This window comes from Pipistrellus kuhlii, unplaced genomic scaffold, assembly GCF_014108245.1.
Source record: "Pipistrellus kuhlii isolate mPipKuh1 unplaced genomic scaffold, mPipKuh1.p scaffold_m20_p_15, whole genome shotgun sequence".
NCBI classification, from domain to species: Eukaryota; Metazoa; Chordata; class Mammalia; order Chiroptera; family Vespertilionidae; genus Pipistrellus; species Pipistrellus kuhlii.
Genome location: NW_023425460.1, coordinates 3,221,488 through 3,234,335, shown reverse-complemented (window position 1 = coordinate 3,234,335; position 12,848 = coordinate 3,221,488). Strand labels below are relative to the sequence as shown.

The window sequence follows — 12,848 nt, the reverse complement described above, 5'->3', positions numbered from 1 at the left end:
CCCTGGGCTCTAGCTACATTGAACATCCTGCCATTCTGCTCATCACATCCTGCACATTTCCATCTCCACGACTTTTGTACATGAAGATGCCTCCCTCTCCCTCAGCGTGGACAGTATCTCCTCACCTGCAAGATATAGGTCACCTCTCCTTCCCTAAGCTTTCCCAGCAATGCAGACATTCCTCCTTCCCCAAGCAGATCACACAGCACTTGTCACACTGAGAACTGTCTGTAATACACCTGTCTGTCCTCACACCAAATGACAAGCTCCTCTAGCTCCTCCAGGAGTGTTTGAGTCACAGGGTGACACAGCCGGTTCTCCATCGTGGCAAAAGAATGAGTTCTCTACTCTCCCAGTCTATCAGTTATGAAGATGGACAGGAATAACCTTAAACCAGATATTTTTAAAAGAAAGAAATGTAACAACCATTACATCTCAGATGCTATGAAAAAATTGATCATTCTCAAATTATCCTTATGGAATCCAGACTCTGCTGGATATATATAAAATGTTATTTTTCCATTATAGTTGACATTCAATATTATTTTATATTAGTTTCAGGTATACTGCATAATGATTAGACAATTATGTAATTTACAAAGTGGTCCCACAGTGACTCTAGTACCCATCTGGCATCATACATAGTTATTAAATATTATTGACTGTACTCCCCATGATGTATTTTGCATTTCTGTGACTATTTTGTAATTATTAATTTTTACTTCTTAATTCCCTCCCCTCTGGCATATCTATATTTATCTATATACACTGAGTGGCCAGATTATTGTGATCTCTGAATGCATAATAATCTGGCCACTCAGTGTATTTCTCTTGAGCACCTCATTTATTAGATATCAAAGATACTATAAAGCGTGCACCTGATCAGGTTTCCCCTTTGCACGGGCTGATAGAAAGCTCAGGGCAAATAGGAGGTTGATCTCCAGCAAAAGTCTAGAATACTTTTGGTACCCATTTGAGATACAAATACACCGAGTGAGTGGCCAGATTATTATGCACTCAGAGATCATAATAATCTGGCCACTCAGTGTACATAGATACATATATATAGTTATCTATATCTATATGTCTATATCTATATCTATACATACAGACTGATTACCTACTATATGTCAGGCATGAGTATTATAGCGGGTAGAATACCAGTGTATCTAGACCTGTCCCTGAACAAATGCACCTAACATTTTACAAAAATGTTTTCAAAAATAAATATCATATGGTTTCACTTACATGTGGAATCTAAAAACAAAAACAGACTCATAGAAACAGAGATCAAACTGATGGTTACCAGATGAGAGTAGGAGGGACAGATGAAAAAGGTGGAGAACATAGTCAATACTATTGTGATAACTTTGCACCATGGCCGATGTTTACTAGACTTAGTGTGGTGATCACAGTGCAAGGTATGTAAATGCTGAGTTACTCTGTCATACACCTGGAGTTAATAGAATATTGTATTTCAACTATACTTAATTAAAAAAAAAAAATGACCTCCTGATATTGGTCCGTAGACTCCAATACTGCTCTCCCTCACACTATGGTGGTGAGAGTACAAAATGGTATAATCCCTAAGAAGAGGAATTGGGCAACATCTACAAAGTTACACATGTATTTACCCTTTGCCCATCCAGTCTCACTTCTAGAATCCCTGCTTACAAAAAGATGAAGTCAAATATGCACAGGGTTATTTTGCACCAGTACTTAGAATGCCCAAACTGGAATCCCATCCAAAGGTCATCATCAAGGAATTGGTGAGATTAGCCACGCAATGGGTGACTAAAAGGAAAGGAGGAATCTCTAGGACACGGTGTGAAAAGAAAAGAAAAACAAGGTGGAGAAAGTGTATGCCACCTTTTATATTAGCAGCCACAGTGGAGAAAAGAATGAGCATGCTTGTGTAGGTCAATGGAATAAAAACAAACAAACTAAAACTCTGACTGACATTGGTATCTTAATCACACAGAGAAAAGACTTATCACAACTGAATTTGGAACACGGTATCTTCACTGTATTCCTTCAATGGGATAGACTCTAAAAACAAAAATAACTACATTGACATCTCAGTATCATTGGAAGTGGAGTAAGATCAAATAAGGGCGGGGGGGGGGGGTGCGGATTCTTGCTGCTGCTCCATACAGATAACACACAGGAAGGGGGACAGGACCCTAATGGGGAAAACCTCTGGCCCCAGAGCGGCCCCGTTGAGGGTCAGTCTCAGATTGGTGGGCGCATCGCACAGGAGAGGACCCAGGTGAGCCTCCTGTCCCTGAAATCGCGATAACGCCCATCTCATCTCTCCAAGGCTGTTTTAAGGAATGTTATTTCTCATATAAGAAAGCCCCTTCCCACAGCACCAGCCGCGTGGAACCAGGAGAAGTATGAGAAACAGAAAAAGGTCCCTGGCCCGCTGGGGGGGGGGGGGGGGGGGGGGGGGGTGGCAGCCGGCTCAGTGGGAAAGGGGGGATTCGAGCAGGTCGTCAGATTGAGCGAATCAGTACACAGATGCCCAGTTAAATTTGGATTTCAGATACACAACGACTGGTGTTTATTATGTTCCACTTGTACTCAGAGACCATTCCTTGTTTCTCTGACATGCAAGTTTAACTGGGAGTCCTGTATGCATCAGGCCACCTGGATGGGGCGCTCGCGGTCCTTTGCCGTCGGGGCCCCCGAAGCGCCCCCGCCCCCACCGGCCGGGCCGCTCCTCGCTGCGGAGGAGGAGGAGGCGGGAGCCCCCCGGAGCGGCCGCCGAGCCCGGGGCGCCGCACTAACCCCGCTGGGCCCCGGGAGCCCGAAGCCTACACCACTGCCAGATCCACCCAACCGCCGCGCAGCCCGACCCCGCGGAGCACCGGGCACCCACTGCGCCTGCGCTCTCCGCCGCTCTCCCCACGTGGTCCCCAAGTCGCATCCCGTCGCTAGGCAACAAGCGAACGCGCTTTGTGTGCGAAGGAGGCGCAACGCAAACTGGAAACGAAGCACTGCTGGGTGAACAGAACGCGTCCGGGGTCGGGGGTCGGGGGTCGGGGTCGGAGGTCGGAGGTCGGGGGTCGGGGTCGGGGGTCGGGGTCGGGGGCCGGGGGTCGGGGGCCTGGGATCAGAGGCCAAGAGGAGGGGGCGCTGGGGTGGAGCAGAGACTTGCTCTTGAGAGGACCGGGCTGCCCAAGAGAGAAAGGAGCTGGGCGGGGCGGCCCGCGCGCACCGGGAGAGAGAAGGGGACAGCGGGTTCCCGGGAGGAGGCTCCAGGGGCTACCTGGGTGTGAAAGGCAGGGGACAGCCTACCCCTTCCCCGGCCCCGGGACACCTGGCCAGAGGAGACAATCGCTACAAGCTCAATGGTCCTGCATTTTCACAACATGGAGCCTTTGCACCTGCTGCCAACCTCTGCTTCGTTCCTTTTGGAACCAGCTCAGGTGCCCTCACCTCCGGAAGCCACAGCGGTCTCTGACTCAGCCAGAATGTCCCGTGTGCGGGCAGTGCTGTGCAGGAGAAACCTCACTAAACACTGGCTGAGGTCATCGGTGCCTGAGTGGGCACTGACAGGTGGAAGGAAGCATGAGCTCTTGCTTAGGCTCACAAGCATCAGAGTCCTCGCTGATTAAGTCAGCAAATATTTCCTGAGCACCTACTGTGTGCCTAGCATTGGGAGTAGAGTGTGAACAAAAACCATCTCCACGCCAATTGCCCAGCCTACGGAGTGCAAGGCGGTGAACTGGGAGAACCAGCAGCTCTGGGAAACTCTGAAAACAGCCCCCCTGTCGTCGTCGTCGTGTCCCGTCCCGTGTCTCCCCTCCCACCCCCCCCTTCCCCGCTTTGCGAGAGTGGGCCCTGAGTTCGTGTGGAGCGGGCTGTACACGGCATCTCTTTGCCACCTTCCCCTCCAAGCCTCGCTTTGTGGTCGTTACTGTGGCAGGGCTTGGGAACTGGCAGGTCAACAATATTTCACTGAGATCAGTGATGAACATGTGCGCTTTGGAAAGGGTCTGCCATACAGACAGGGTGGCAGCCACCGGGCACTGGGAGTGGAGAGACTTATTGGGAATGCAAACTTGGTGGTTCTACCCTCTCCGAAGGGCCGTTCTACAGTGATAAAGGCAAAGTATTGTAGATCAGTAACCGCGAACCACCTGAGAATTTTGTTAAACTGTAGATGGAATCTGTAGGCCTGGGGTGGGACTTGAAAAATCTGCATTTCAACACGTCCCTAGGTGATACTGTGCTGCTGATCAGGAACCACCTTGGAGTAGACAGGGTGTAGACTGCAGAAGGTAGTTATCCAGGTGCATTGGTTCCGGTGGGCCACATGGTGTCAGAAGGAGACAACCCACACCCCCCATCCCCACCCTCCACCACTACCTCTGTAAGAGAAGAAGTTTTATTCTTAAGGATCTGTCAGCTGGTCTAATAATTAATTAGGCATGAAACAGATTAACAAATGTAAATGACCAACTTTAATTACATACATATGTATGGGAACCCTGCACATATGAGTCAGAGACCCCTCATACATGAGAGGTTCAAAGACAGAAAGGGGAGAATTAGATATATATGACATTCTGAGCTAAAGATCACCGAGGGACTTGAGAAGGAGGTGGGTCATTGCAGGACACTAAGAAGAGCAGATTTTCAGTAATTAGAAGTTTTCCCTGCCCTCAAAAAATGTTATTTCTCATAATGTCTTACTGTGGGCAAAGTCCCTAATCTAAATTCTTCTAGGTAGTTGGTGGTGTTGGTGGTGAGGAAAATGGCACCAGGTGTTAGACTGGTGGGGTCAGACTGGACCTCAGTTCAGCAAGCTTGGTACTTGAGTTCGGGCTCGAAAAGAATTCAGAGCCAAGACTCAAACTATAAGAGAACATTTACTTAGAAAATCACAGGAGGGTGGGCATGGGGAGGGTGCGGGGTGGAATCACAGAGGTGGAAGAAGTGAGTGCTGGAACAAATGGCTCAGGAAACAAGTTACGGAGGCAAAAGAAAGGCCCTTGGAGCTTGGGAGTGAGGAAGGTAATGGTAGCTCATCTGGGGGAAGAGGTGGGGAGGGAAATAGTGTGGGCATGGAAAGCACTGGTCACTGCCCTAACAGCTAGGTGAGGTCCCAGGGGAGAATCGCAATAGAATATTCATCAGTTTTCCAGGTGTGTCCTTTCAGGGCAGTGGTCTCCACTGATTGGTTGGTCCCAGGTGGGGGTCATTAGTTAATGCAGCTGGTCCTGAGGTCAGCATCGCTTGTCTGTTTTGGCTGCTTTTCTGGACCTGAAGCTGAAATATAACTGAGGTCTAGATGTAATCTCCAGGGAGGGAAGGTCAGGGAGTCCAAACCGCATGACCAGTGACATGCTAGGGGAAACTGCTACCCTGAGGATAAGGTCCCAACCTGCCTTTGTCCACTGCTAGGCACCTGGGACTTTCCACCTTGCGACCTTCTCTACCTGTCCCTTCATGCTTGCTTGGCTCATGTCTAACTGCGTGCTGTAGGGGGAGGGGGAGGAAGCTTCTCTGGAGCCCGATTGGTCTTGGTTGCCTTTAGCTCAAAACAATCTGCATATCACAGAGGCACATCTTGGGGGGACTCCTTCTGAATACCCCAAACTTAGTGGCTTCAAACACACATTTATTCTTTTACAGTTTTTGAAGTCAGAAATCTAAAATGAGTCTCACGGGGCTAAAAACAGGAAGGCTCTAGAAGAGAATCCATCTCCTCGCCTTCTCCTGCTGCTGGAGGCAGCCCTCATTTCTCAGGGAGCTGGGTCACATCACCTGTCCTCCCTCCTTTTCCATCATCACATCTCTGTCTGACCTACTGTCCCGTCCCTCTTATAAAGGCCCTATAGGTACATTGTGCCTAACTGGATAGTCTGGATAATCTCCCCAAATCAAAGTCCTCAATTTACTCACATCTGCCAAGTCCTTGTCATATAAGGTAACATATCATAGGTTGCAGGCATTAGGACTTGGACCCCTTTGGGAGCTGTTATTCAGCCTGACCACACTGTGTATTTCCTAAGATCTAGGACTACTACCAAAAACAGGAAAATGTTTTTTTCAACTATAGTTCAACTACCAAAAACAGGAAATTTGACCTTGATGTAATTCTGGTATGTAAGCTACAATTTACATTCATTTACCTAATTTTCCTAACAATGTCCTTTATAGAAAATGTTTTCTGCTCCAGATCCAATTCAGGAGCATGTGCTTGTTGTTATGCCTGTTTAGGCTCCATTGATCTGGAATGGTTCCTCATCCCTTTCTTGCCTTTCATGACGTTGGCATTTTTAAGAGTTCAAGTCGGTTGTAGACTGTAGCTTAATTTGGCTTAGTTTAATGTTTCCTCAATCGGATTCAAGTTTTGCCTTTGAGACAGGAACCCACAGGAATGTGCTATGTACCACTGAGAAGTGTATCCCATCAGGAGACACGGGCTGTCACTGTGCCTTATGGATGATGTTTGTTTTGATATTTTGGTTAAGGTTTTGTTGGCCAGGTTTTATCATTGTAAGGCTTCTGTTTCCCTTTGGACTTAATCTTTAATGTGTAGGGAGAAACTTTGAGGCTATATAAATATTCTGTTCTTTTTCAAATAGTTTTATTATTCATTGATGATTCTGTCTTGATTCAGTTATACTATGATGGCTATAAAATGGTGATTATTTAAAGCTCCATTATTTTTTCCCACACTTACTAGTTGGTATTTATATGCTGTCTCTCCCATTCACTTACTATTTACTTTTATATGGACTCATGGATCCTTATTTTACTCAGTTGTAATCCATTATGTATTTTGATTATTACATTTCCTCCGATTTGGCCAGTAGCATCCCCTTCACACACTGGCTCTTGTGTCCCCAGCCATTTTTCAACTTTTTTTTTTTTCTGGGACAACAAAATATCTCCAAGGAGCCCTGATTCCTTTTAAGCGGTAACAGCCATTTAAAGACAAATGAATGCTCAGTGTGCTCATTGCCACTGTGGTGGTTTTGCATCTAGGCTTTGCAGTGGGAAGAGCTATGAAATATATATTTTTTCTATATTCATATCTATGTATCTAACTATATTTTCTTCTTTAAACTGAGAAGTGCCTCCAGAAAATGTTAAGACTGGACCTAAGCCTTAATTAGTCACTTTATTAGTAACTCTTTTGGAGTTAAAATACATAAACTTGAGGAATATGCAGTTGGTCAGGAACAGGCCAGATGTTAGGCCATTTCATACCACAAATTTCCATGGCAATAGCTAGTATTTATTAAACACTATGTTCCAGGCTTAGTGCTTTATATATACTTACTAGAGGCCTGGTGCATGAAATTCATTCACTTGGGGGGGCGGTCCCTCAGCCCAGCCTGCGCCCTCTTACAGTCCTGGAGCCCTCTTGCAGTCTGTTGCACTTGCCAGCTGTGAGCCCAGCTTCTGGCTGAGTGGCACTCCCCCTGTGGGAGTGCACTGACCACCAGGGGGAAGCTCCTGCATTGAGTGTCTGCCTCTCTGGTGGTCAGTGCACATCATAGCAACTGGTCATTCTGCTGTTTGGTCAATTTGCATATTAGACTTTTATTATGTAGGATTATCTCACAGTTAGGAGGCACATGCCTTGTTACTCTGTTTTTCAGATGAGAAAACCAACGATCACAGAGGCTGGTGACTTGCTGAAGACCACACAGCCAATAAATGGCAGAAGCAGGATTGGAACGTGGTATGTCCAACCCCAGAGCCTGCGTTTGTGCTGCTGCATCCCAGGACCACTCCTGCCTGTGGCCCAACTCAGGCTGTATTGCCTCGGCTCTTGAAATCAGTGAATCCCGGGGCACCAACCCAACCTAAAGCAGTTTCTTGCCTAAAATAGAGAGAGGAACACTGTTTTAGTGCTGGCAGCAGTAGCTACAGTGCCTGGCATTCCCCTCCCACTCCCCCGTGATCCCTGGTGAAATAAATAAGCCTATCTTATTATGTCATAGGTGACTTCCTACCTCACAATAGCACAGCTTGCTGGGTGCTCAGAGCCCCTGTGCGGTCCCATTTCTGCTCAGTTATTTCCTCTCCATGCAAGGGTTGACATGTGGGTAAGTGGAAAGGCCTTAGCCACCCTTAGCCATCAATCAAGTTCTTGTCATGCCTGAACAGCCCAGCATCTACTATCTGATCTAGGACTTTAGGAAAAAGGCCATTTCAATGTAAGAGCTATTGGCACGTATGTATTTATTGATTCTTTGGGGAGGGTGGGATCCAGAAACATCTCATATCTATCCTGAAATAAATTCTTATTGGCTAGAATGTGTCTATTTTAAAAAATAGTGTGACTCTTTTGATGTGTCCCAAGCCCACAGGATGGAAGTCGAATACCTGAAGAAGTGCTTTGGGACTTTGCTTGCCCAGGGACTGGCAGAGGTGGCGAAGGTTCGGCCCAGTGACCCCATAGAGTACCTGGCTCATTGGCTTCATCATAACAAGAAAATCATTGAAGTTCAGGAAGAGGTGTGTGTGCCCTGGATCAGCCTGAGGAGTTTTCCCAGAGTAACTTGAAATTCAAGGTGGAATTGTGCAGCTGGCTTGGGGAGTTTGGGGTTTCTCAGTTTGTGATGGTGGCTAGGCCCAGATATCCAGAATCTCAGGGAGTCCAGCTCACAGTGATGGAGCTGGTGGGTTTGGAGCCACCACCAGGCTAACTGATCCAGGAGCAGGCACGAAAGCCCTGGAGAGCTGGAGGGCTGGAGGCCAATCCCAGGGAGAGGGGCCCACTTGTGCATGTCTCCCAAGGGCTGATGTAATTTCCTGTCACATTACCCCAGGGCAGGCAGGAGAAGATCCAGCTGAAGGAGGAATATGATAATAGTCTCAAGGAAACCCGAATGACAGAAATGCTGAAGCAAGAAGAGTATCAGATTCAACAGGAGTTTGAAAAGTGTCACCAGGTAGGGAGGTGGGATTCAGCACTGGGCACACATCCCAGAGCTGGTACCACTGTCAGCCTGGCCACGGCGCAAGGCAGGCTGAGGCCCCCACAGCCTACTTTTCCCTCCTGTTTACAAACCCGTCTATTGACAACCTCTGTCAATAAGATCATTATCAGTGGAAAAAGAAAATGTTTAAAGGCAATTCCATTTTTAGATTTCAGGAAATACCTTAGATGTTACTGGTTTAAAATAAATTTTTAAAAATCTGATATGTCACTTGGAACAAACATGTTTTTTATACAAGATCCTTTGAGCCCTTTTTAAAAAATATTTATTTTTATTTTTTAAATATATTTTTATTGATTTCAGAGAGGAAGGGAGAGAGAGAGAGAAACATCAATGATGAGAATAATTGATTGGCTGCCTCCTGCACGCCCCCCACTGGGGATCGAGTCTGCAATTCCAGGCATGTGCCCTTGACCAGAATCAAACCCGGGACCCCTTGGTCCTCAGGCCAACACTCTATCCACTGAGCCAAACCAGCCAGGGCGTTTTTCAATAATTATTAAATATTTTTCAGAAACCAAATATGGTTACCATTATATACTTTAGGTATATTCTTTTATTTATACTATTGACTTGAATGTCTCCTTTATTGCATACTATTTATTTATGATCAAGCCACAGATGCCACCTCTGTGATGCTGTAATGGTAGTCATAAATTCATAACTTGGAGTAATTGGACAAGCATATCTTTCATCTCCATAATTTTTTTGCCACAATCTTCTGGAAAATGTGTCACTTGATGTTTTCTGCAAAGTATATGATACTCAGATAGGAAATTGACTTATTGGGCTTGATACCCGACAACTTTATTATTATGTTATATCCCATACATTAAAACCTTTATACAATTAACTAGCTTTTGCTAGCTTCCAAAGTCCACTTTGGAAACATGAAAATATTAAGCTTATTTACATTTATACAATATGCTCAGCTTTTCTCACAAACAATTAATAGGGTTTTTTTTTAAGTCTAGCTGTGGTTCAGTTGGCTGAGCACCATCCCAGGCACAGAAGGGTCACTGGTTTCAATTCCCAATCAGGGCACATACCCAGGTTGTGTGTTTGATCCCTGGTCGGGGCCATCTGGGAGGCAACCAATCAATGTTTAGTTTTGTTCTGGTGGGCAGTTAGATTATTGCTGAATCATCTTATCCTATCAGCTTTTTGTTTTATGCTTTGCTAGGGCAAGTCTGTTCCCATTTCATTCTTAGTCTTGCACATGAAAATGGCAGTATTGTGTTCTTGCCATACCAAGTGTGTTTTAGTCTCTGCTAATAACTTTTTTTTTTTTTGCTTTTTTTGTGTTTGTTTTTTTTTTTGCTTTTTTTGCTTTTCTATTTAGCTACTAATGTCCGGAGCTGTTTCTACAAAGGAGACCATGTTCATGCAGGAGAGCATAAAACCTCTTGAAAATGAGGCCTTGAAGAAGGATGGCCTGCCAGGTACCTCGAGTGTGACTCCAGAAATGCCTCAACAGATTCCTTCCTCTGATCCACCTGGCCAGATTCCACCAGAAATAAATTACTAGGCTTTTTAGCATGAAGTGCTCCCAAGATGCATCATGGCTCTCAATCTCCATCTTAGGTTATCAGAAGGAAGATAATTCTAATGATGCTTCTCTCAAGGCTGAAGGCCAAGAACATGGCCATACAGGAGAGCTCTTACCTAAAGATGATCATATGTAGATTAAATCCAGATTTGAGGTGTCTGTGGGGACTCTCAAGTCCAAGTCCTGTTCTATAGCCATGAATATCCCTTAATCATGTGAAAATTTGAACTAGTTATAGGATAAAATAAACTCACAATAATGATTGAGATTAATCCAACTGATGAGCTGTTTTTTTTTCGTGTTATCATTTTTTTTTGGAGACTCGTGAAAACACAGCCATCCCATGTGTTGCTGTCTTCACTCTACTAAGCCTTGCAGTCAGGCCCCTCAGAGTGTGAGAGACATGGACGAGGGTGTACCTGTGCCACTGGCAACAGCTCCAGTGTCAGGAAAACTCGAAGGTTTGAACATCTTTAAAAATTATTTTCCACCTAGATTCACTCAAATATTATTTACTTATATGCTGATGACTTTAGGTTTATATCTTTAATCAAGATTTTTTTTAACTTGACTGCCTGCTTGACATCTGCTTGGATGACCAATGGACACCTCAAAACTTAACTTACCCAAATGGAATCCCTGATATTCTCCCTGAACCAGCATCTCTCCCTTCTTCTGTTTGCCCAGGTTACAAACTCTTAGTTTCATCCCTTACTCTTTTGTTTTGGTCACCCTACTTATGGCCTGTTGGCTTTCCATTTAAAATAAAACCGAAACTCAACCACTTGAGTGCCCAAACCACAATTATGTTTTACCTGGAATATTACAATCATCTGTTAACTGGTCTCTCCTCCTGTTTGACCTTCTCCAGTCTATCCTCATCACTGAAACCAGGATCATCTAGTAAAACATGAGTCAGATCATGTCTAATGTCTAAGGAATGGCTTCCCATCTCAGTCACAGAAAAATTCAAGGCCCTTCCTATAACCTGCCAGACTCTATAAGATCTGCTTCCCCATCACTTTCACTCTTTGTATTATTCTCTCCATTTCAGACACACTGACTAAGCATGGTGTCTGCAGCTATTTCCTCAGAAGTTTCTTCTTTCCCTTCTCTCTGCTTGGAATTCTCCAACTATCCAGACCCCTCCATTTCTGCAGATTCTCTTTTCCTTCAGGTCTTTCTCAAAAGTTACCTTTTCTGTTTTTGTATTTACTTATGATTTACAAACCAGCATAATGCAGCTCATGGGCTACAGCCATCAGCTTCATGCAGGGTGAAATTAAATCTCTCTCCAATGTGCCACATTCTTATCAATGGAGAAGATTTTCCTCAGCCACGACATCAGAGAAAATGTGATCCAATAGTTCTGAAGTAGATCTCTAAGGCCAATAATCCTCTTTGAAACCTCAGCAGGATTTGTACATTCACCCTAGGAAAATGGCCTTATTTTTTCAATGAAGCCTTTCCTGGTGCATATATATATATATATATATATAGTCCCCCAGAATGTGTACACATTTTAACAGCTAGTTTCTATTACAGTTTGAAATTGAAATTATTTTAATAAACACTGCCATTAAAATCATTCACAGTGTGTATACATTTTTGGGGACTAGACACACACACACACACACACACGCACACACACACACATCCTATCTGTACTTCATATATATAAGTATCTATAAATTGATAGATAGATAGATAGATAGATAGTCAGATAGATATCCTGTCTATACATCCAGTATATATATACCTTATACATCTTATCTGAGCTTCCTGAATAAACATATACATCCCATAGGAACTTCCACACACACTTGATAACCCCTTCCCTCTCAGTCCCCTTCAGTAGAATGTGAGCTCCATGAAGACGGGAATTTTATATGTGTGTGCCGGCACACCAAAGGTGCCTAAAACAGTGCCAGCAAACAAGAGGTGCCAAATATCTGTCAAATAACTGCACAGGCCACACACTCATGAAGCCAACCCTGCTCCAGCCAGAGCTGCTGTCCACAAGGAGCTTCTGTGGTGGGGCCTTAGGATGGACAGCTCAAATACATCAAAGGTCACACAACTACCCTCTCAAGGATAAGTGAGCTCTCCCACTGTCCTCCAGCACACACACACACACCTCAATAAATGCTGTCCAGGGCTTCCCATGTGCCAGGGTTAAGGAAAATGCTGAGAACTTTGGGACCCACTGCTGCATGTGTCCACTCTATCTCATGGGTGTGGATGGCTAGTCCAGGTCAGAGACAGATATGGGCTCCTCAGGTGGTGGCCTTTCCTGTAATATGGACTTGGGAAGAAGAGCAGGTGTGGGC

General features: G+C 45.0%; 1 protein-coding gene across 2 annotated transcripts; it reads left to right on the top strand.

Moving 5' to 3' along the window:
• The first annotated feature begins 2,903 nt into the window (after positions 1 to 2,903).
• Positions 2,904 to 10,826, top strand: DYDC2 (DPY30 domain containing 2). 2 transcript variants are annotated; one of them, XM_036437985.2, is made up of 5 exons: positions 2,904 to 3,006; positions 7,623 to 7,705; positions 8,330 to 8,484; positions 8,799 to 8,921; positions 10,312 to 10,826. In XM_036437985.2, the coding sequence occupies exons 2-5, from the start codon at positions 7,681 to 7,683 to the stop codon at positions 10,495 to 10,497; spliced, it is 489 nt and encodes a 162-aa protein (XP_036293878.1). In that variant the 5' UTR covers positions 2,904 to 3,006; positions 7,623 to 7,680; the 3' UTR covers positions 10,498 to 10,826. The 2 variants fall into 2 exon arrangements, with proteins under 2 accessions (XP_036293878.1, XP_045437636.1); XM_045581680.1 differs by lacking the exon at positions 2,904 to 3,006 and adding an exon at positions 3,148 to 3,532.
• Positions 10,827 to 12,848: the final 2,022 nt, after the last annotated feature.

Coding starts and splice junctions, on each gene's coding strand:
- DYDC2 (XM_036437985.2), top strand. CDS start 7,681: ATGGCAGAAGCAGGATTGGAACGTG. Junction 7,706..8,329: donor AGAAGCAGGATTGGAACGTG/GTATGTCCAACC, acceptor ATGTGTCCCAAG/CCCACAGGATGGAAGTCGAA. Junction 8,922..10,311: donor AGTTTGAAAAGTGTCACCAG/GTAGGGAGGTGG, acceptor TTTTCTATTTAG/CTACTAATGTCCGGAGCTGT.